The sequence below is a fragment of the Corythoichthys intestinalis genome, chromosome 1, assembly GCF_030265065.1.
Source record: "Corythoichthys intestinalis isolate RoL2023-P3 chromosome 1, ASM3026506v1, whole genome shotgun sequence".
NCBI lineage: Eukaryota > Metazoa > Chordata > Actinopteri > Syngnathiformes > Syngnathidae > Corythoichthys > Corythoichthys intestinalis.
Genome location: NC_080395.1, coordinates 29,088,855 through 29,113,863, shown reverse-complemented (window position 1 = coordinate 29,113,863; position 25,009 = coordinate 29,088,855). Strand labels below are relative to the sequence as shown.

The following is a 25,009-nucleotide window of genomic DNA, read 5'->3' as shown; positions in this document are numbered from 1 at the left end:
AAAAATCTGTGATGCACTGATTTAGCGAAAGCTGAGCCATGAAGTACTGAGGGATTACTGTAAGAAATAATGTTTAGTACTGTATGTGCGTGTGAAAATGATTCCCCAAATTGTATTATATGACAGGTTGTGCAATATTTTTTCTGAAATTGGCATTAACGTAATCAGGCAGAGGACAGTAACAGTGTAACTTGAACATTGATGTACAGGATGGGGTTGGGTCTTGTTCATTTTCATTCAAAAAAGCTTGTGGGAAGCAGTTGGGAAGTCCTCTTTCTTGCTGGCCTATAAACCCACTACTGAGCTACTCCTTTATCCTCACTCCTAAACCTTTCACTCTCCAAACTACCTCCAAACTATCCAAACTCTCACCTGATCGCAACTCTCCTTCAAACACCCACATTTTGAATGTAACCAAAGGTGTAGTGAGTGAGCTGTCAAACCACGCGGCAAAATGTAAAGCACTCCCTGAAGCAATCACGTGGTAAAGTTGGGCGGCGAGGCTTTGGATGTCATTGTTTTCGAAACCTCCCCTAAATGAAGCAAGCCTCGACACACACTTCGCGGAAACGTACCTTCATTACTCGACACACGCTTCGAAGGCTCGGCGCACCCCGTTCCACCGCTAATTCGCAGTCTTTTGTTTGTACTCTTGTATTTAGTTTGTTTTTGTTCACTTCACTTAAATCATTTATGCATTACCACCACCCTGCCATGCCTCCCCATGTTTTCCCCTGCGTTTGGGTCCACTCCAATGCCAGTGACTGCCTGCCCCGTCCTCGAACCGTGATAGGTTTGACAAATCAATGTCAAGATAAACTCATTTTTCAAGATTTCTTAATCATTTAAACGGTTGAACTGGTCTGGTATTTTTTTATTGAATGTGTGAAGGCTGGATCCTTGTTCTGGAAAAGCAATTTAGGATTATATTTGATGCTTTTTTGTATGTATTTCAATAGGTAAACATTGAATTGTATTGTCTATTATGTTTATCAAGCATCCGAGAGCTTTGTCTATATATTGTATTTTCCTCTCAGCACAGTTAAAGGGATCCTCGATCTAAAGACATGTAATTCTTAAAAGATAAATGTTAGTATGTGTTATAACAATTTGATATTAACCCTTGAGAGTCGAAGGACGCGCCGGCGCGTCCTCAGCGCACGTCGTCTTTGAAGCCCCCCTCACGTTTTAATTACGTCACCCACATGCCGTTGGTTGGTCTCGTTTTAAAGTGCGGAAGTTGCGGTTTACTCTCGTTATTATGTGAAGTCAATCGACCAACTAAAACGTGAGATATTGTCATTTAAGTTTTATAGTTTTATTGTCCTCTCAATAAAACATTAAAACGCTGCATGGATCATTTGTTTATGTCTATATTTCCATCATTTCTAGTCCTTTTTCAAAACGGAAGCTCCATGAAAAAAACGCAAATCAAACGAACCCTTTCGAAGTCACAGTGGAAGCACAAAATGCGTTTTTAAAAAAAAAATAAATATAACTGCCGTGTGAGGTTCTACCGAACGAGAGGGAGGAGTGTTCTGAAGCAGCGAGGTGGCGAGCGACGGCCGTTTGGATCGAGCAGCGACTTTGTGTGACTTTGACAATGAACGGAAAACTAAATTTAGCGCAAGCATTTGTGCTTTTTGATCAACTTGAGGAAGAGGATGGTCCAAATTCGTCATCATCGTCTTCTTCGGAAGAGTCCTCGAGTGAAGATAGTGACTGATTTGAACACGTGGGTGACGCCATCGACGAGCAGAGGTAAGCCAACTCACTCTTTTTTTTTTTTTTTATGCTGAAGAAGTTTCTTTTGATATTGCAAGACAAAGTAAATTTTGATGCAATATAAGTGTGTGTTTGTGTATACAATAATAAAATGTGCATATCAGATCAAAGTCGTACGTGCACTGTGGGTATCCCAGGCAGGAATGTATAATTTGTGGTGTTCTTCTTTCTATATGAAGATTAGGGATGTAGCACATATTCAGCTATGGTATTCTTTCTATTGTCATACATATAGATTTCCATTATTATTTGTTGCTGTATATATTTTTATTTTATACTTTATTATTTTCATAAATACTGACTTTTTTTCATGTACATTTATAGTGACAATGAAAGTAAAGTGAAATGAAAATGGAAGGGTGGAAAGAGGACCGACACCCCATGGAAGTGTGAGCTGTGGGATGTAGCCCTGTGTCTAATTCCAGGACGAAACTGCTTTTCGGAGTGGCAAGCCTGACAAAAATTTAACTTGTTTATTGTAAATATTTTTGAAAATACTTTTTTTCCCAATGTTATATATATATATATATATATATTTTTCCCACAATCAGTCTTCTCAATTTGTGTGTATAAATGTGTGTTCAAGAAGCTTGATTGTGTGTACATAGTTTTCATCAGGTGATGGGCCGCAATACCTAAACTCATAAAGAGATGGCCTCTAAACACTTTTTGTGTTAGATGGTATATATTTTTTCACTGTTCTTCACTGTTTGGTCTGCTGTATATAACCTGTTTTGACTAGAGCATGTATAAAGGCAAAAAACGCCTATGGCTATAACTGTTGTTTATGTTGAATTGTCAAATATAAGACTATTTATTCTAAATTTTTTTGGTTGAATGTTCATCCTAACATGTTGAATAAATATTACAAAGTTTCAAAACGGTTCGTTACGCATGTTTGGTTGTCAATTGGACATCAATATTAAAAATTTGGACAAAACGATTTTGGAATTTTTGGTCTTTTTGGGCCCAAAATGAAGATTTATAATTGGTTAGTGAAGGAAACAACAGTTTGGACATGAAGTTCAAGGTGTCACAAAAAAAGGGACCAGGCCATCGTAAACAATTCTTTCTTTGAAATATAAAGGCAACTTCAAAGGCATGCAAAATCAGACAAAATAGGCCCAGACCTTAAAGGGTTAAAACCCCTCTTAATGTTTGTGTTTTAATAAAATTTGTAAAATTATTTTAAATGATAGGTCGCCATTCCTGTTGACATCGCAGTGCGGTGACATCACCGGGCCCGCTGCCGACTTCCAGCGTGTCACTCGTTAGCTACCCCAACATGTTGTCGGTTCTGCCCTTCCAATTTGAAACAGAGCGAAAAGTGAAGAGAATGACTGCACTGTCGGTCGTTCACAAGACGAGCAACAAAGGCAAGATGCAGAGGGGGAAATGCCTGATAACATAAGAGTTGGGCAAAACTGGTGGGTACTTGCAGCAAGTGCGTCTCAATGACAACGGAGCGAGAGAGCGTATGCTGCTGACAACTCCGGTTTTTGTTAGCAGATCGTCAAGGTGAGCTATTACGTGATCAAACTTATTCCAATATAATTATGTCATCCGCTTCGTACACGATTTCCGTTCATTTCCTATTAGGGACAAACGGTGGCGCGTCGTCCTTTAGCAACAGTAGCTAACGTCATGAATATTAATGAGCGGAAGTGACGTGTTGCTTGCAGTACGCCAGTATTAGCTTCCTCTGTGACTAGCGGTACGCCTGAAGGTTCGCCTACCGCTGTAGCGACAGGAGCGGCTTGCCTGCTTAAAAGAGCGGCCAGCATTTTCTTGTCTTTAGCGTTTTATTGCATGCATTTCACTCGCTATCCGAGCGGGTTGAGGCTTCTTGTGAGGGGAAAATAGTTGGTACAGCATTTGATTTTAGTCTCCGCTTATAACCAGCCCCTCCGATGAACTCTTTCATAAGTTGTTGTCGACTAAAAGCCTCAAACGCGGTAGGAGAAAAACAAAGCATTGGGTCTTTGGGAAATTTTGTCAGTCTACAGGCATTTTCCCAAACCTTTCTCATCTTCTTGTCAAAAGGAAATCTGTGGAGCCTCACATCACTCCCCTTGTTTCCATTTGACTGGAAATCATCCAAAAGCAGCACATCGTGGCATTTTACTTAGCGAGTTTGGGCAGCAATACACAATTGTAGTACACAATTGGAAATGTTCCAATGACTTCATTACTCCGAGCCAGCAGAACATGGCACCAACTATTGGTCAAAATATGTACTAAAAATTACAAAATATTGCCAATGATTTAACATTTTATGTGTTTCTAACAAATTTTAGTACGAGAACAATTGTGGTTTATTAGAGCCTACATGTCTTTAAAATCGAGGATCCCTTTAAGATCATTCCAAACTGATATTCTGAAACACCGCCCTCTGGTGGTCAAGTTATAACAAGCGTGACAACCTACGCATGGGACAGCAAGCCCCACTCTCCCCTGGCTTGAAGTAAAACTTACCAACAACAAGTAGGAGTATAGGGAGAAACATGTTAAACAGTGTTTCCAATATAACCTTGACCTATTTGTAATCAGCTTAACTCGCGAATGATGGTTCCATAATTGCTCGCAATTATAGCAATTACTCTCAATTAGAGAATCAAGTCTCCAGCAGCGCTTTTTTTTTTTTTTTTTTTTTTGCTGCTTTCACCGGCGTGAATCATATTGTTATCCATTTTCATGAGGCCACACAGGGTTTGAACCTCTACCTGTAGCCTCCTCTTCCTACTCGCGATTTAAGAATGGGAAGCACATTTCGCCTTTAAACAAGGTGGGCTGAGCTTCGCCCCTCTCGCTCCTATGGCAACCCAACCCGATCATGCATATTCACACGTTCACCTAAACTCTCCTCGGCCGCGCCGGATGGAATGGGGGGTGATGTCAGCGCATGAGCCCTGTGGAACGTGCGTGTTTCCCATCATGATTGTAGTCTCGACGACGTCTCTGTGAGAAGAGCGAGCCTGCTTCGGACCCATCCAACCCGCCTTCCCACCTCTCCCTCATTCGCCGGCGCGTCCCTCACATGTCAGGCAAAGGTGACTTTCAGGCAGTTTGCGCGCCATGCAGGCGGAGAGGCGCAAAGATGTGCGCGGTGGCTGAGCGGACCGCCCAGGCTGTGCGTGAGGAGGACGCACGCGAGCTGCCAGGTAGTCGAATCGTCATTTAAAAGGAGCCAAAAAAATGTGCGGTTTGTTTTATTAAGAGTCATCACCATCCTCAGAAGCAGGAAGGCGAGTGTGTCATGTGTTGCAGGCTTTCAGAGATCGCTCACAAGCAGATCAGAAGCATCACCCGGGGCTGTTCGTTTTGCCCAACATATCGGGATTTGTTCCATTTTTGCTCCATGACATAATGGACAGGTTGCATTCGTCCATGCGTAAACGCCTCTACAGTTTGCCCCAGCACATTGGACACAAACCGTCCATCATGGGCGAAGGAGAAGACGCGGACAAGGACACGCGAAGGAAGAGCATCCGGATGAAGCCCTTGCCGTCTCCCACCTCCGGGGGAAGCTGCAGAGGCTTGGGGGAGACCAAGAGCGGCGAGTCGCTCATCATGGAGACCGACATCGGGAGACCAATGAAGACCAGCTCCAACGGAGACTGCCGGAGGTTCCGGGGAAGCCTCTCGTCCATCACCAGCCGCCATGTGCACGACTCGGACTCGGCGGAGGAGAGGCGTCTCATCACCGAGGGGGACGTCACCCCGAGCGAGGAGAGCCCCCCCAAAGCGATCGGTGAGAGCGTCACGGAGCAAGGCGCGCAAGGGGCCGGCGGGGGTGACGCTTCCAGCGGTGGCGGCGGTGACGGCGCACCCCAGAGCGAGTCCCAAGCGGACAGCCAGTCCGGGTTCATAAAGTTGGATGGAATTGATCAGATACTGCCTGACGACGAGCGCTTGTACCAGGCCGGGTTCATGCACCGACAGTTCGGGGCCATGCTCCAGCCGGGGGTCAACAAGTTCTCCCTGAGGATGTTTGGAAGCGAGAAGGCAGTGGAGCGAGAACAGGAGCGGGTTAAATCTGCCGGATTTTGGATTATTCACCCTTACAGTGATTTCAGGTAATCAGAATTCACTGTGTCACTTTGCACTTTTCAGGCCTTTAGATCATATCAGCCTCTTTCCACACAAAAGAAAGTGGGCTTTTTAAATTGTATTAATTTTTTAAATTGTATTTAAATAAACATATTATCATGCAGACAACATATAATACATTTTATAGTTATGGCTCTGTGGACATGTGGCATAACGGTTTTAATGCTGGTGGTTGCAGCATGTGTGGAGTTTGCATGTTCTGCTTTGATGATTTGTTTATTCCTCTGGCCTTCTCTATTCCAAAAGAGGATTTTGCTCATCTAAATGAAGTTGTCCGTACGTAAACTTGAATGTCGATGCTTTTATTTATTTTTTTAATTTAATTTTTAATTATTTTTTGGGGCATGCTAAGCAACCGGCTGGCAACGTGTCGATTGTAGACTCCTGGCTTGGCCTCTCACCTAAATTCAGGTGACACATCCAGCCTGGGTGCAGCCATTAAATAGGCGCAGTTAAAGAAAAAATGATGGAAAGTATTTTCACTTACAGCAGTTTTTCTGAGATTTGATATTTGTTGATAAAACGCCATTTCAGATCAAAAGCGCTTTCAGTCCATAAGAGGCCCACTCACCCTAGGTTTTCCACCAGTGCCTATAGTACAGTGAACATTTCTTCTCTCAGTTCATTTTCTCTCCATTTCATGTTTGGGAAAAACATTGAAAATGAGCAAAGGTCTCCCTATCATAAGGAACCTTGGGATGCTTGTTCAAAATCCATGTGGTATTCTGGAACAAACTACAGATAATACGAGCAGGAAATATAACCACAAATGTGCTATTAGAAACAACAATTGAAACCCATTGGTTATTTTTACCCAGAAGTTGTGACGCATCCCACATTCGATATGAGTATGAGGGCTACATGTTATGTTTTATTTTGAAAAATCCATATTAATTACACATGTTCAAACGTAAAAACACATTGTATTACCTACTGTAAGATTAACAGCAGAAGTCTTTTTTTTTTTTTTTTTCTTTTCTACAGATCCCTTAGTGCCCTTAAGTTTGTTATTGGCCATACGCACCTTGATTGATAGCCACATGGCTCTCTGAACAGCTTAGTGAGACACGCTTTGAAAGTCCCTTTTAGGCCTGGTACACTTTTGTAATGCAACCCAATACTTTTGAACATATCTGTACCGTTTATGGGAGATTTGTGCATTGGTTAAAAGAAATATAATGTGAATAAGAAATCAACATATAGCTTGATAGAATGTAATGAAAATGCACCCCCCTCTTCTACAAGCTCATTTCCTGTAGCTCTGTAATTAAGGAGGGAAATATTTAATTACAGCCAGTGTCAGATTTAGTTCACCGGTGCAGCTATTCACTGGAGCTACATTGTGATTCTTGCAAATTTCTTTTTCACGTTAAATCATGTCTTATTAGCACATCATTGGCCATGATGAATCCCATCATACTATCCCTATTGTATACATATCAGTGTTTGTGACAAGCCAGTCCATGAAAGATGTGCATACACGTTACAGAGCACGTTTTCTGGGTGTTAAAAAAAAGGCTAAATCAGACATGTCTGGAATAGGAAGCAAGACTTATTCCTCTTTCATCTCCCCCAGTAAATGAGGCAAATTTTTACCATGATGGGTGACATCATTGGTGGGTTTAATTTCGATTTAAGCGTGATTTGTCTTCTCAGTGAGTGGAAAAATGATGGAATGCAATTGGACTAAATGTGGGACAGGTGAGAGAGTGTGAAGTCTAGTCGTCCGTTATTGCCATCGCTGATCCTTGTGCAGGGTCATAGGGGGGCGATGGGGATTGAGCGTGGCCCAGTTTTTAGGGAAAGAAACGAGATACATCCTGGGTATGTCACTATTCCAGTCTATCCAAAAGACTGACATAAAGATCAACTTCCATTACCTACAGGGTTGGTTGCTTCCAATCAACTAGAACCATTCTTTTGGTTTAATGGGAGAGTGACAGCTGTCGCACGGTCACAAGGGTCACTGAAATGTGAAGTGGGCCAATATTTTCTTACCCTTTACAATAGAAACATAAAAAAATGATAAACTTTTTCGGTTGAAATGAGATTCTGTGAATTTTGAGAATTCTTCATCGAGCCATTATTGGTAATTATATAATTGCATTAATAAAATAATAATAAATAAATTATGTTGCAACAGTTGGGGGAAAACCATGTTCTCTCCATGAACAGTTGTGCCCCAGTGAAGAAAAAGTGTCCATAAAGTAGGTAGTAGTAGGTTGGGTGAATTGGTCCCAAAATATTAATACCGTAATTCCAGCCTTTTCAATACTGGAACCAATATTTACCATTTTTTAAATTAAACTATTTACTTGAAAAAGCATGACAGGAAGATCATGGAAAGGTATGTGAAGGTCATGCTGTAAATTTTCATTTAACTTTGAGACATACTGGGAGCTCCCTGCACTTTTTTTCCCAAAATAAACAAAAGCACCCAACATTTTGTGTGCTGCAAACATGAAAACTGTTTTAAAAAAGTGCTAAAAGCCATTTAAACTAAGTTTAAGGTTGGACTTTGTATAAATAGAATTTTTTCATATTTCCTATTTTACAGAGAACATTGGTAAAGTCCCTGATGAAAACACATTGTTGACCATTCATTGGCAATAGAAATTTCACTGAATTATTGTTCTTTGTACATTTTGAGGTGAGCCTAAATCTATGCCTCGCTTAAACTATCATCACAGACAATTATTTTTTTAGAGAATAATTATTCATGAAAATTTGTGAAGACACTGAATAGCAGCGTTCCACTGTAGTTTGAACCAATCAAAGTTACACAGATGGCCATTTTGGTTGCGCTCCTTCCTCCCTGTTTGACCCTCTTGCTCGGCCCACCTCTTTTGCTCTCTTACTCACCGTGTTAAATGTCACCAGAGAGGCTGATTTGGGGCTCGGGGAGAGCGTCCTCATACTGAAAGGTCAGAGGTTTGGCTCCGGCCCTCGGTTTTGAAATGTCTTTTTGAGCGGGGATGCAGAAATAGGCTGCGGCACTGCTCTCACTGCATGCAGATGATGCATGTGTGACTCTGTGAGCAAAATGTAGATATGAAATTGCACTCGGAGAGTCTTCGCTAACAAAAAATAAGGTTAACTTGATAGGGATCTGGGGGAAATTCATTGACCTTTGATTGGCTGTCGACCAGTCCAGGATGTATTTTGTTTTTCGCTTAAAAAATAAGATGGGATAGGCACTAGCTCACTCGTGACACCAATGAGAAAAAAACTTAGGTATAGAAAATAGTTGGATAGAAAGAAGGGTAACAGTTTTGGTGGAATTTAATATTTAATTTGATTAAACAGACATTACAATAATGTGCACTCACTCACCTCTACAAGGTGCCTCCCATTTGATCATGGAGTACAGTTACCTTGACTTGGAATTTAATTTTTTCCCCCATGATCCAACTTGTAACATCATTTACCTGAAATGCTGATAATCTCTGCAAACTACCCCAAAACCAAATCATTTTTTGATGACTCTTTAATAAGGGAAGGGGATAAAACTGTATTGTAAACACATGTAACAATATAAAGACGGACTGACATCATAACATGTAATTACTATTAGTCTTGATCTGATTTAATTTTTGGGGTACCTACAGTAATACCAATTCCAATACCATGCAGTAAGGGAAAAAAAAACAAATAGTTATTTGGTCTGGTTACTATGTTTTCTCAGAAGTGGTACCTAATTGACACAGTGTTTAATACCCAATGCTACATCACAGCAGAAGTCTTCTTCAGATGTTTTATGACTGTTGAAAACGAAATCTTGAGTAGAAAGGTACTTGTAGCAATGGTCTGTGCCGGCTTCTCCTGGTATCTTTTGAGCTCTAGTCTTGGGCAAGTCTAGAGCATAACCTAACAGTTCTTAGGTTGTGGGTTGGAACTAACCATAAGGGATATTTTGTATAGTATGTATTAGGAATGTTTTTCCCTGAGAATATCAGATGGCAAGGATCCCTAACCACCAGGCTGGGGACCGTTACCAGTCTGTGGCGCATTTGCTACCGCGCCGCAGGGAAATAATTTGTCAACGACCGCAATCTGGCCTGTGCCTCTTGACACATCAATATGATGTGATTTATCAAATATCTAGTGGTTGGCCGCCCTTAATGGGATGCTTGCACTCCTATAGCAGCCCATTGTCAGTCAATGTAAACAGTAACGTTAGCTGCTGTTGGCCTTGTGCTGTGGACGGCACACCTCAGCAATGATGGACTGGGTACTTCCAGTTCTTTTGCTCAGATTAGCTGTCTACAGTGCGGCAAATACGTATTTAGTCAACCACCAATTGTGCAAATTCTCCTACTTGAGAAGATTAGTGAGGCCTGTAATCGTCAACATGGGTAAACCTCAACCATGAGAGAAAGAATGTGGGGAAAAAAACCCAGAAAATCACATTGTTTGATTTTTAGAGAATTTATTTCCCAATTAGAGTAGAAAATAAGTACTTGGTCACCTACAAACAAGCAGGATTTCTGGCTGTCAAAGAGGTCTAACTTCTAACGAGGTTTAACAAGGCTCCACTCGTTACCTGTATTAATGGCACCTGTTTTAACTCATTATCGATATAAAAGACACCTGTCCACAACCTCAGTCAGCACACTCCAAACTCCACAATGGCCAAGACCAAAGAGCTGTCGAAGGAGACTAGAGACAAAATTGTAGACCTGCACCAGGCTGGGAAGACTGAATCTGCAATAGGTAAAACGCTTGGTATAAAGAAATCAACTGTGGGAACAATTATTAGAAAATGGAAGACATACAAGACCACTGATAATCTCCCTCAATCTGGGGCTCCATGCAAGATCTCATTCCGTGGCGTCAAAATGATAACAAGAACGGTGAGCAAAAATCCCAGAACCACACGGGGGGACCTAGTGAATGACCTACAGAGAGCTGGGACCACAGTAACAAAGGCTACTATTAGTAACACAATGCGCCGCCAGGGACTCAAATCCTGCACTGCCAGACGTGTCTCCCTGCTGAAGAAAGTACATCTCCAGGCCCGTCTGCGGTTCGCTAGAGAGCATTTGGATGATCCAGAAGAGGACTGGGAGAAAGTGTTATGGTCAGATGAAATCAAATTAGAACTTTTTGGTAGAAACACACGTTCTCGTGGAGAAAGAATACAGAATTGCAGCCGAAGAACACCATACCCACTGTGAAGCATGGGGGTGGAAACATCATGCTTTTGGGCTGTTTTTCTGCCAAGGGACCAGGACGACTGATCTGTGTAAAGGAAAGAATGAATGGGGCCATTTATCGAGAGATTTTGAGTGAAAATCTCCTTCCATTAGCAAGGGCTTTGAAGATGAGACGTGGCTGGGTCTTTCAGCATGACAATGATCCCAAAAACACAGCCAGGGCAACAAAGGAGTGGCTTCGTAAGAAGCATTTCAAGGTCCTTGAGTGGCCTAGCCAGTCTCCTGATCTCAACCCCATAGAAAATCTGTGGAGGGAGTTGAAAGTCCGTGTTGCCCAACAACAGCCCCCAAACATCACTGCTGTTGAGGAGATCTGCATGGAGGAATGGGCCAAAATACCAGCAACAGTGTGTGAAAAGCTTGTAAAGAGTTACAGAAAACGTTTGGCCTCTGTTATTGCCAACAAAGGGTACATAACAAAGTATTGAGATGAACTTTTGGTATTGACCAAATACTTATTTTCCACCGTGATTTGCAAATAAATTCTTTAAAAATCAAACAATGTGATTTTCTGTTTTGTTTTCTCCACATTCTGTCTCTCATGGTTGAGGTTTACCCATGTAGACAATTACCGCACTCTCTAATATTTTCAAGTGGGAGAACTTGCACAATTAGTGGTTGACTAAATACTTATTTGCCCCACTGTGTGTGTGAAATTATTAACACATTATCATATCATTTCACATGTTGGTGTTTTGGAGTGACACTGATGGCTTGTTCTCTATAATGACATAGGCGCATCAGAAATAATAAGTCCACACACTAGCAAAGATAACTGAAAAACGGATGTCTGGACAGCTTTTTTAAGGGGGAAATGCCACCTGCTGAGCAATAAGAGCCCCCAACCAAGTCCATTCTGCATAATATGTCGCTAATAGCTATCAAACGAGGCAAAAATTGTGAATGCACTGAGAGCATCATACCTTGTGGCGAACCGTATTGCTAAAACGAAGAAACCTTTCATGAATAGAAAACTCAACATGCCCGCAACCAAGGATATTTGCCGTCAAGTTTTTCGGAGAGGCCGTTTAAAACATTAAAATTGTTTGACTCTGCGATTTTGAGTTACATTTTACCTGTACTTAATGTCCGTTTTTAGCCCCGTCATGTTATTTTATATTTACTGTAATTTTTGGCCACCTACACCTGTGTTCTGCTTTTCCTTCCTACCCGGCGAGACATCTACCCAATGCCCAGTGTGCTCGCACACGCATGCGCGCATTGGTTAAAAGTGGCGAGTACTTACTATTTTTGTTTTCAAGTCTTTTCATACCTTTTCATTGCCTCAAATACTTTTTGCACGCGTATCCCTCTAACTTTTAGACTTTGTGCTTTTTATTGGTAGCTTTAAAGCAGAGTGTTGTTCTGTTGAGCACATTAGTCACATAGCGTATTTAAACCACCCTTATTTGATATTACTACGTTTAAGTATTTTCTTAAGGCATTTTTAATATGTTCCTACTGTTTGCATCTAAACAAACCAAGCTGAAAGCGCACGGTAGTACTCTGGGTGTCATTTTCACCTCTGGTGGGACGTTTCGCAGAATTAGGACATTTTGGCAGAAAACTGGTCCATGAAAAAAAATAAATGCCCACATCACACACAAAAGGTTGGGGACCACTGAGATATAGACCCCACTCACCAACGTCACACAATGACGTGTCGCTGTATTGTGCCGCCATATTGTCAGTCATTGTATGTCCGTATTCTCAATGGTCTCAATTTATCGTGCAATTTATAGTGCAATTCATGGAAGCCCCGGTTCTTTCAGACGCTGTAAACTCATTGGAAGTGTTGCATAAAAGGCGTTATGTGGAAAAGCTTCGGTCGATCCATTCGCCAGATCCATATTTGATGCCTAAATCGATATTTTTCAACCCGCTGTCTTCGCCGTCTCTGCCTGACATCTGCTACCCTGATATCTACAACTATCTTGTCCACAGAAACTCGGCCTATTCCCACAAAACTTTGAAAAACTTTAAGAGCAGCACTCTAAGCAACATTACCCCATGTGACCCTTTACTTCCAATTTTCTAAAATGGCGACAATCAATCAATTAAAAAAAAAAGTTACCTGCGATGGCCGACGCTTCAAGGATAGGTGGATATTGGACTATATCTTCAATAAAATACGACTGTGTCTGCCTCATTTGCAAAGAGACAGTCGCTGTTTTCAAAGAGTTCGATGTGACGCGATATTACCAAACAAGGCACGCTGACATGTACGGCAACATTTCAGGGAAAATACGCAGCGAGAAATGAAAGCAACTTGAAGCTAGTTGAATTTCACAGCAGCAGTATTTCGCAAGAGCCCGAGTGTCGAAAGAGAACGCCGCAAAGGCGAGATTGTTAAAATTTTGAATTAAAAAAAAAAAAAAATAAAGCAAATGTGACACACAGAAGGGCTTGCTAAAATTTGTTTAAAAATATTGTTCTACGTAAATCAGCCAAGGTAGCCCCCCACATTTTTACCACACCAAATCTGGCCCCCTTTGCAAAAAGTTTGGACTCCCCTGTTTAACTGATGATTCGTAGATGAGGCCAGCTTCTTTCACTTGTTACCAGCTAAATATTATTCAAAAAATAATGATGGTGGAAGAAATAAGCATCTTGAATTTGAAACTGTATGTTGTCGGCGATTAGCCTCGCAATGATCTTAATTGTGGTTGTCAGCCCAAAACACTCTAAATATATATTAAATGCATCTTACCAGATATAAAATGACTACTACATAATCTGTGGTGATCGTTTGGGGCCCAGTTTTCTCGTCTAATTGCAGCAGTCCATCTCGCTCTCCTCTCTAGGTCTCTCGGAATATGGAAGAACTTCAAGTCTCTCCGTCTCTCTTCTCTGTTACTGCAACCAACGGCCACATACGCCTTCACCATTTTGATTATTAATGTTAACGAGCAGAAAAACACACCATAATAGGAGGAATTTATGTAGCGGTAATGCGTAAACACGACGAGCTGACTGCAATATGGCGCGGAGGTGTGGTTGTGACGTCATGAGAGTGGGGTCTATAGCATTGTTCAACTAAACCCACAGTTGGTATTTCCAATCATGAAAGGGAAAATGCGCCACTGTCCGTTCGAGTGTAGAAAATGTTCGCATGTTTTTCCGCTGAGAAGTCGAGGCAAACCACTTTTAATGCACCATTTCACAAGTAAATGAAACTATAATGGACCATTACTGGGCTACCTCTCGGAGGAAGTCTGTGTCATTACTCGTTCGTCAGCATTAAAGTAAAAGTTTTTTTCAGAAATAATGGCAAAGTTAGACGCGAGGAGCAATAGCGTGCCATGTCAGAGAAATGACACTGCACGTCAAGATGACTTTCAGCTTGTATTTGAGTTTTAATGCGCTGAGGGGGAAATGCTACTTTGGACACCTACATTCTCCAAAATCAGGATGAGCACGGGACAAGATGAGTCTAATTAAACTACACAGGGATCTGAGTGGGACCTTTTTAATGGGGCCGCGGAAGAGAAGGGTCGCCGTGACTAAAAGTTTTATTCCCATGTCTGCATCAAAGCTTTAGCGCTATAAGCTCAAATTAGAGTGTCACAAGGAATCACGTAGTCGTCACCGCGCCAGAATTCGGCAGAAATCTTCCCTTGTCAAGTATTGTGTAACACTAAGAAGCGGGGAGGAGCGGTATCCAGCCACGGAAAAAGACGGATTAAAAATGGCATCATAATCCAATCTACAGCCTCATTTTCCATATCCAAAGCCCAGCGGCCGCCTTCCGTTTTGAATGAACATCTTGCAAGTGAGATGTGGTCAGTGACATGGTGACACTGAGCATCCCAAAAAGATTCTTTTAAATGAGAAAGCCTTTTAAGACCACACGAACCAAAAATATCTGCTGATTAGAGTTGCTATTGCTGTTCCTACACAGTGGCGCATTAGCCCTGCTAAGACCTATCAATGCTACTGTATACGTCCTTGGTCATGAATATTGAAAATTCCCAATACACTTGAACCTATGGTGCTCTAAGATGTAGTTTGGAATTTAATTTCTTAAAATTGTAACAGATTTACAATAACCCTCCCATTAAAAACAAGAAATAAAGGATGTCCAAAAAATTGACATCTTTTTAAAATCAAATATCTCAGAAACTTGAAAACAGTTTAGATATTGTATGTCAAACTTTTTTTTTTTTTTCCATTTAATTCTGAAAAGGGAATTTAAAAAAATATGAAAATTCAGTGACCAATTTCACAAGTGTTCAACAAAAATAAGATATGGTATCAAATCAAATCAAATTTATTCTTAAGCCCCTTACAAAAATCCGAAAGGTCCAGAAAGTGCTTCACAAAAACGATATATCGGTAGTTCATAATAAAAGGCAGAAAAGTATTATTATACAATGACATTGAGAAAAAAAAACGAAAATTAAAAACACTGCATCGCGGTAAAAGCCAAACCAGCAAATAAAACATAAACTCCAAAGCATTAAAACACTTAAACCTTTCTTGTCAAATGTATCACATTTGATACACTTAGAATTTCATGATTTTGAGACTAATTCAGAATTTTGAAATATCTTTTCTCAAAAAAAAAAAAAAAATAAAAAAATAATAATAATAGATGCAAGTCAACTCATACATCTGCAGGTTCCATGAGGAAAAAAAAAAACAGGGTTTAGCAAGGGTTATAGATATTAGAGCGCTTATTACACATATTAATTTTTTTTCTTTTTTTTACAAATTTGGAAAAAAAAAGGTTTCATTAAGACCTTATTTTTCAAATTTTGTGATTCTCTGACAATTGCGTCATATTGCAGGCATTAAAAGGTTAAGCAATAAAACCAGGCTACCCTAGTCTGGATAAAAGGCTAGTCTAAAAAAGTCTGTAAAAGTGATTTAAAAAGGCCTGGATTCTTAATGGTGTGGATTTCAGGGGCGGTAGTCAAGTTCTTGCCAAATTCGCAGCCCTACACTTTGAAATTTTCACACCACTACCCAATTAGTTTGCTATTTGGTCAGTATTTTCCAATTTCAGGACTCAAAATGTCTTTTCTTTGGTTTGACCGACGATTCTCTACTTGGAAAGAGAAACATTTGAAATATTAAACACGTTTTTTTTGTTTAAATTTTGGGAAACAACAACAGAAACTGCTAACACGATTGGTTTGCAAATTATGTCATCTTTTTTGGGACACTCTGTATGTTACTGTGCTGTGTAAAAGGTTCAGGCAGATGAACCCCAGATCCATTGTTATCATCTGTAATCCAACATGAATTTTGTAGAATTTTGGTGAGACTCAAAATAACTGTCAACAATTTGGTGCCTTTGTTGTGTTTTTTGGATTAGTAATCAGCATATGTGTCTGAGTGTTGGGAGGTTTGTCGCACACAGACTTGCATTTGAGCGCATATATCATTGTATTTACATAATGCGTGTACAGTGGACCGTCATGATACGAGCACCTCACCTTACGATTTTTTCATAATACGCGCATCTTCATGAGAGAAAATTAGTCTCGTTATGTGAGTAATTTTCCACTATAATAGCGCCAGCAAAGCTTCTTTCACTTGACGTGTCCAAGTGCCTCAGCACCGCGTCAGGTGGCATGCAAGCTCTTTGTCTCCGCAATTGTGTTGGCGTCCTAGTAGAGAGCATATGAGCATCTCGCATCAACAGAATCCCCCTTCTTCTTCCCTCTTTCTCATCCTTGTTGTCTCCGGTGATAGACTTCTGGATTGAAGTTCATGACAATCATTTGTGCTTACAAGTGAACATTAACCATGTACCCCCCCAGGAAAATGGTGATCAAAGACAGTAGTGAGAAAAGAAAAGAATGGTCAGAATTGAAACAAAGCAAAAAATAATAAAACATGAAAAGAGTTTATTATTGATCTTGATTATTTCTTATGGACAAAATGCATTCATGATCCGAGCACATTCAAGTGACATGCTTGGCTGTGGAACGGATTGTGCTCATATCATGAGTGTCCACTCTAGATCAATACACATTTTGTAAATTATTTAATGTGTTTTTCTGATCATCAAATTTTAAAATAAAACTAGCATCCTAGTATTTAGTATATTTCCTTCATCCGTCGTTGTAATCAAATCCCAATTTGGACTCCCCTGTGTTGCGTTGGCATCAGTAATGTCTATTTGACTTTTAATTACTTGAATAGCACACTACTTATTTTGGAGTAGTCCCTCCAATCTGTCTGTCTATATAAATAAAAGACAGAAACAAAGTGGTTTAAAAGAATCGATTTACCCCTTCCTCAGTAAATTTGCGGGCTGAATAGAATTCTGTTGAGAGAAAGAAGACTTTGCGGAGCTGATGGAAGGATTCACTTGCTGACTTGCAAAGGGATTTTACTGATTGACAGAAAGTGAAGGACAACCAAGCCCCGTCTCTCATAGTAGGAGGGTAGGGGGCTTAATAGAATATTGGATGCGAAAAAAGGGAAAAAAAGTTATGATGTGTAACACTTTCCTTTCTCTTGGGAAAATGTGAAAGACTTTCAACAGATGTGTCCTCAAGGCTCCGAATCACCAGATAATTAAAAGGCACTCGGCGATCAGAGGGCTGCATCCTAATATTACGCCGCGTTGTTTGTCTGGAGCTCGGCACACAGGGCTGTTGCATTGATAGGATTCATCCGGATATTTCTCTCAGCAAAGAGACAAACATCAGCTGGTTTTCATCTGGAGAGCTCATTGTCTGAGCAGGGAAACATTTTGTCATTCAGCATTGTATATTGGAATTACTACTCCTACAGATCATAATAATAACAGTGACAACATTTTTCTGTGGCATTCTTAAGTTTTTCTCTTCAACGCTATCATTGTCCTTGTGGAGCATGATCAGCTATCTGAAACATACACATAAGACAACAGGCAAGTGTTTGTATGTGTGTCTACATCAGACGGAATGACAACCTTGTATATTTCAGCGCGGTTGACCATTGCTGATTTGAGAGTGTGTTTTGCTATTGATTTGTTTGGGTCTCGAGGATGGCAGCGAGCATGGCATTGTTGAGTGTATTGAAAAATGAGATGTGGGTACACGCTCTGTCAAGAAGATGGGTGGTGAGGCTCTTACGATGGTGGTTGTGGTGGGGGCAGCGGTCACCTTACAAAAGGTCAAAGGTAGATTGTAAAAGCCTCTTGATGCAGCTGTATAATTCATAAACCTATCAATATTCAAAAATTTCACTGAGGAACCTCATGACTCTGCTGACCAGAAAAGTACAGGGGGTCCTCTGTTTTTGATGGAATACTTGTCCGACGGTGGTGGCATAATCCAAATGTACGACTAAGTTGAAATGCAATGTAAGACATAATTACAGTAAGTATTTGTATAAACCAAAGCAAAAAAAAAAAAACTGTTCTGTGCTTTAAGAGGATGTAATCCACCTCATACCCAAAGTCAGATGGGATGGGCTGCAGCTAATACGCAACCTTAAAGACCAAATTTCAAGTAATTTCATAAAATGCCAAATAGGGTCACAATTAAAGTAATTAAACATTGTCCAGCAAATAAAGCATGAAAAAATAATTTATATGTTGTATATTTGACAAAATAATCGCGTTTCCAAAGTTCGAGCCTGAAAGGGGAGGAACCCGGAAGTGATACGTCACACCGAGAACAGCGGTAGCAGCGCTCCATACGGCTGCCCTACAAAGCCCTTCAAACAATGATTCAAACAGCGATATAAGCGATAGATCGAGCTCAAGCATGGAGATCCAAGTTTTTCAAGAGTTGGAGGAAGAGGAGGAGGTTGAAATTTTATGTTGGACTGTACATGTATTAGCCAGACGCTAATCAGGATGCAAACAATGTGCCCAGACTACCTGACATGGAATGGAGACAAGAACCATCGATTACAAGATTGGTAAGATACAGACAGTTATTATTTTTATGATTTAAAGAATATCAGGTAAATAAACCACCTACTATTGCCTGGGATAAAAGAAAAGTTTTCACGAATCCCCGATCATGTTGTGGAATGAACAGTAGAAGCTAGCAACGTTAGCATTTATTTACCTGACATCTTTCGGCGAACACCTCCGCCTTCGGACCCTCTGACGAAGGTGATAGTGTTCGCCGAAACATGTCAGGTAAATAAACCACCAACTATTGCCTGTGATGAAAGAAAAGTTTTGACGAATTTATAAGTGTAGGCAAAATGAACTCAATACAACTATGATCTGGGATTGCCACGAGTTAGCGTTTGGCTAACGTCGCTAGCTTCTACTGTTCATTCCACGACACGATCGGGGTTTTGCCTCGAGTTACCTTTCGGCTAACGTTGCTACCTTCTACTGTTCATTCCACAACAGTGGGCAGCTCTGCTTTGACAAAGTCATCTATCCAAAAATCACTCTTACTTTATGCGAATCCTTGATCATAAGCAGACCAGTTGAGGAAGCAGGCATCTTCGAAGTGTTTGTAGCAGAGAACACTACTCGATGATGGCGTGAAATTAATTCGCTTCGTGCGAACGAAAGATGTTCATTTACGTGCCCTGCTATCCTTTGGCCACTCATACAACTTTTCTTTAGATTGAGAACAATACATCACCACACACCGCCGTGGCATCTTACCGAAAAGCAATGCAACAATACTGTTCTATGGCGGACTTCCCTCGCAGTTCTCTGTGTGATGTAATTTCCGAAGATTGTCGATGAAAAGCATTTTCGTTGTCAACGGCGTTGCTAGGGGTTAAACAAAGAATTTGGAAGGGTTGCGTTAAAAAATAATGAAAATATGCTCATAATTGTTTAACCATTGATATAATCTATAACATGGTTGGCCAACCTTAATTCGCATTTGGTTGTAATGAGAACAAACAGTATGGAAAATGGATGGATGTAAAACGGTGTATATAACAGTAACTGAGCATATTTTTTGTACTGATGATGGCATTCTTATACAGTTGCACAAAATAGTTCACCGCGTGCCATTAAAAATCTTTAGTTAAAAACCTAAAGTACATACTGTATACTTTGTACCGTATTTTTCGGACTATAAGTTTTTTTTTTTTTTTTTTTTTAATAGTTTGGCTGGGGGTGTGACTTATACTCAGGAGCAACTTAATGTATGTGTGAAATTATTAACACATTATTATAGTCACATGTTGGTGTTTTGGAGTGACACTGATGGTTTGGTAAATTTGTTAGCATGGTTTTTATGCTATAGTTATCGGAATAACTCTTAATAGCTATGTTACGTTAACATACCGGCCACGTTCGCATTTTGTTGTTCATGCATCATGGAACATTATCATACTGTACACTTATACAGCATGTTGTTCTCTATTGTATTTTTATTATAAATTGCCTTTCAAGATGACATATCTGTTCTATGTGTTGGATTTTATCAAGTTAATTTCCCCCAAAAATGCGACTTATACTCCGGTTTGATTTATATGTTTTTTTCCTCTTCATTGGGCATTTTATGGCTGGTGCGACTTATACTCAGGTGCGACTTCTAGTCCGAAAAATATGGTACATGTAATTTAATGATTAAAATGATATACTGTAGTAGTAGTCTTTTAAGCTAAAATAAGAATCTTATTACACTTGTTCAACCAGGACGGACTCCCATTTTTACCTATCGTACGCATGAAACTGACAAATATTTGGAATTACTTTAGTGCCTTTTTGTAGGACACTAAGTGCTGATTTATGCTTGTGTGTTCCGTTGACGGCGGAGCGACGGCGTAGCCCCTACGTAGTCATTCAGCCAATCATACCAATCATAGTCCTTTAATGTGCATGTCACGACATGTTGGCGTGACGCGTAGTCAGGATTTTTTGGAGGTGCACGTCAGGCTACGGTGTAAGGTCCAAATCGGTGTCTGTGTTAACGGCGTCGGTCTGCTGTCACTGCAACGCAGAAGCGTAAATCAGCCTTAAAAATAAAAGCGACAACGAAAAACCCAGGCTAATGAAAACAAAACTTGTAATGAAGCCCTTTGGATTTAAGACGCATGAATGAACTAAACTACATCATGTCAGCTTTTGCCCTTAATAGAACAATCTCTCATATTGCTAATCTGCACAGAAGTATGACACACTCACATTGTACCGTTCCTGCCCCCCTCCTGTCTTTCCCCCCAGTTTATGTTGAATAACTCCCTCGTTTAATTTAGCAATAGTTAAACGCAGGGATTACAGAGGGTTCTGGCCCAGCCCTGAAAGTGCGCTAGTCAAAATAGGCTGTCCGTTCTCATCCACAAATATTGAGCCAAGAGATTATTACGGCCCAATTTATTTAATGGAGGGAGCCCATACACAGGCAGGAGGCGAGTGTGTTTGGCTGCGGGGTGGAAGAAGGTTGCCTGTCACTGTAGTGGAATGATTGAATGCTACCGTGTGACCTCCCTCACTTAAACAAAGCAGTGTGAAGCCTGACTGACTCTAAAAAATTATAATTTTTTTCTCCCCATTTTGCATGTCAGACATTCAAACCCCCCCCCCCCCCCCCCCCCCCCACATCATGTCTCCCTCCTGATGTCCTTTAATGCTGCTTCCCGTATTAACAGAGTTTAACCTTGTGACGGTAATCTGGAGGTGAGATTATATTGATTGATTGGACATCATATACATTTTGAAAATGGGCAAGCCAGCTGCTATGCTCGATGTATTTGACTTGCCTAACAAATGTAATGTTGTGTGTCCTTCCCGCTCTGCCATCTCCCGCGCTGCCACATCAATTTATAATCTCCCCAGGTGGATACACAGCCACACTCGCCTGCCAAGACCACTTTTAACACCTTCAACACCGCAGTTACTTTATTCCCACAAATCCTGAGTTGGCGCTCTGAGCAGAATCTGCCATCACTTTAATTTCGCTCAACAGTTTAGTTGGGGTCGATTGAGGCAACGTCTGTTATGCTTCCATGACCGGATCTTACAGTCAGATATTATTATAATTAATTTGCAACACTGCTTAACTGAAACGGTTAAAAATCTAAGCATCTTTCATTCCTGCACACTCTTAAAATCTTTTCCTAGCGGGTTTAACCTTCAAAGGAGGCATATTAAAGAAAATTTACTCTTAAATTGCTTGTATTGTATTCTTACAGCTGGATCACTGGTGTACCTGTCCTGTGCCCGACCATCATGTTAGAAATTAAACACCGATGTAAATCTTTTCTTTGCTGCTCATTTCTGACAACTTGTCTTTAACCGAGCTGTCATCGAATGTGAAGATTGTTACAATTAAGACAATAAACCCAATACTGCCCCCACTAACAGTCTCTTAGCCCATGATTTGGAAGGTAGCTGGGTGAAGAATAAGATTCACCAATTTTTTCATGTTAATGCCAAAAGGAAAGCAGGGCTGCGGTGCTGGATGCAAAAGTTTATCTCCCACTTGCCATGATCATATTTTATAAGCCACCCAAAGATGTCAAATTTGATGGAAGTGACCTTGAAAGGTCATCCAAATTTAATTTGCAATACCCAATTGGAAAATGAGTCTGTGTTGGAATATCTTTGACATATTTAACTGTATGAGTGTTACATTTGAAAGCAATCTTAAGTGAGAGGTTGAGAGATGGATTCTGTCTTGCGTGTGTCATTGAAGTGACCAAGACCTCTGCGGACCTTTTATTTTTCCTTCTGAATTTCTGTTGACACGCTCTATTTCTGGCTGTATGCCATGCATTTATTTGAACGCCACGCATCTCATTGATGGTGTAAAGGGAGAGAAGGCTGAGAAAGGGCAAACCAAACAGCAAAAAAAGAGACACTGTTACAGCTGAAATTTTTGAGGCTGCTGACACTTAACAGTGAGCCCCGGCCCATTCTGCTCAATTCATATTTAAGAAGTGACACCTCACACTGAATATGACAGTGAGCTCAGCAGTGCACCAAGGAGTATGACTAATTATTGATAGTTGTAAATCTCACTTCAAATGTGTCACTATAATTTTCATATATAAAAGCTAGGGGGTACACATGTTTGATAAGGGAAGTAAGTTATACAGCGGCACCTCGACGTACGATTGCTTCGACACACGATCTTTTCGACATCTGACGTAAAATTTGACATGCCATTTGTTTCTACATCTGACGAAATTCTCAAAATACGACTGTTCATGACAGCGTCGCAATTTCATTGTTTTCCCGTAAGACTGACGCACAGCGGATTATCTTGTGTGAGAAATCAACATGACAAGGGTTCCAAGAATGTTAAAGCAGGTGATGAAAAAAGAAAAAAAGGTGAGGCTTACCAGTAAAATAAAGATGGAATAATGGAAAAATATGAGCGTAGGGTGCACGTCCATGAATTGCTTGACAATACTCCGACAACTCTGTTCGCCAGTCTTTATACGTTAAGGTGACAATTATTATTCTGGTACCATCGCCAAAGAGATCACCAGCTTCGTCGGTTTTTTAATCATTTCATTCAGAACTTGTGCAACAAAACACGCGTCGCCAACTAATAGCAACAACAAGAAGTGAAAAGAGAAAGTCAACTGCACGCTCTCACTCTGCCGTCAGCCCCGCGGAGCGTTCAGTTACACTACCCAAAATACATCATGTATTTGTGTTGCTCTTGTGATTGCTTTTTGCAATAGTAACAGCAGTATTTATTAAGGATTTTGTAAAAAAAGCACTGAGCTGGTGTAACTAGAACTGCAGATAGTCCTTTTAGAACAATAATGATGCCCGTCCCAAATTAATTAGACCAAAACTTTCTCTTTATCAACGCGTTGCCTTTTTATTTTCTTTCTATGAGAACGTAGGTCTTAGCTTTCTTTAGGTGGCCAAAATATGCCTGATCATATAAACAATAAATTGCAAATCGCCACTAGGGGGATCCAAAACAATGCAACATGCAAACAACCTGGTATTTTAAAAAGGTTTCTTATGGGAAAATCCTGCTCGACATACAAACATTTCGACTTACAAACAATGTCTTGGAACGAATTAACTTCGTATGTAGAGGTACCACTGTATATGCAAGTTTCGAACATACAGTACTTTCTATATTAAATACAACACCTTTGTTTTTGGATCCATTTTAGTGTTGATCTCAAAGATCTAAGACTTTTTTGCCTAATTCTCTGAAATTGTTCACCAGTCAAATCTAAATCTGTGTTACACACAAAAAAAATTCTCCTTTGCTGAGATACTGTAACCCACTCAACTCAGAGAGATGCGCTGTGTCACGATGCTGACAAGATAGCCTGACTTTCACTGAGTAGATATATGGTTAAAGGGGCTGTGTCATGGCTCACTGCCGTAAGGCTCTGCTTAATTCATTATTACACAAAGCCCACATTATATAAAACACAGACACCAGATGTAAGATGTATTTTGATGACAGGGTTTGCAACTCGTTTACCGATACCCTTGGAAGTAACGCTAGAAATTTAGCGGGCCCTTGGCGGAATTGTAGCTGGTTGTAATTCACCTACAGCAGGACAGTTCTGATTAACCCTCTGCTTGCCAGTGGGGCGTCCCGCGGTGCTGTGTATCTCCTCAATGCCGTCGGGCTGACCTTCGTGCATTATAACACAAAGCCCATGTAACATAAATAAGATGAACATGAGAGCAAGAGGTTTTATTTGGGTAGTTGGGGGCTCTAATTTTTATGCCATCTTATTGCGATGTAAATGAGAAAGTTGCAATTGTGCTGAATAGCCATTGACTTTATGTAGCAGGGGTGTTGGGCAAGAAAGCAAAGTTCTAGATGACGTCTACTGGGACCCTGTTTAGTCCCACCTAAAAAATCCTGGTACCTAAGGAGCTGCATGCTTATTTTTACCTCGACATACGATCGCTTCAACACATGATATTTTCGACATCTGATGTAAAATTTGACTCGCCATTTGTTTCTATATGCGACGACATTTTCGAAATACGACGACATGACAGCCCCGCAGACGAATGCACGGTGGATTTTCTT

General features: G+C 40.6%; 1 protein-coding gene across 3 annotated transcripts in view; it reads left to right on the top strand.

Moving 5' to 3' along the window:
* Positions 1-25,009, top strand: part of LOC130924392 (potassium/sodium hyperpolarization-activated cyclic nucleotide-gated channel 1-like) — a 270,629-nt gene that overhangs the window by 4,979 nt on the left and 240,641 nt on the right. Inside the window, exon 1 of one of the 3 annotated variants that reach the window (XM_057850941.1) lies at positions 4,644-5,861. The exons of the other annotated variants lie outside the window; for them this stretch is intronic. Within the exon in view, the coding sequence (XP_057706924.1) occupies positions 5,152-5,861 (710 nt within the window). The 5' untranslated portion in view covers positions 4,644-5,151. Of the gene's footprint in view, positions 1-4,643; positions 5,862-25,009 lie in introns of those variants that run through there. 3 annotated transcript variants of the gene reach the window in all.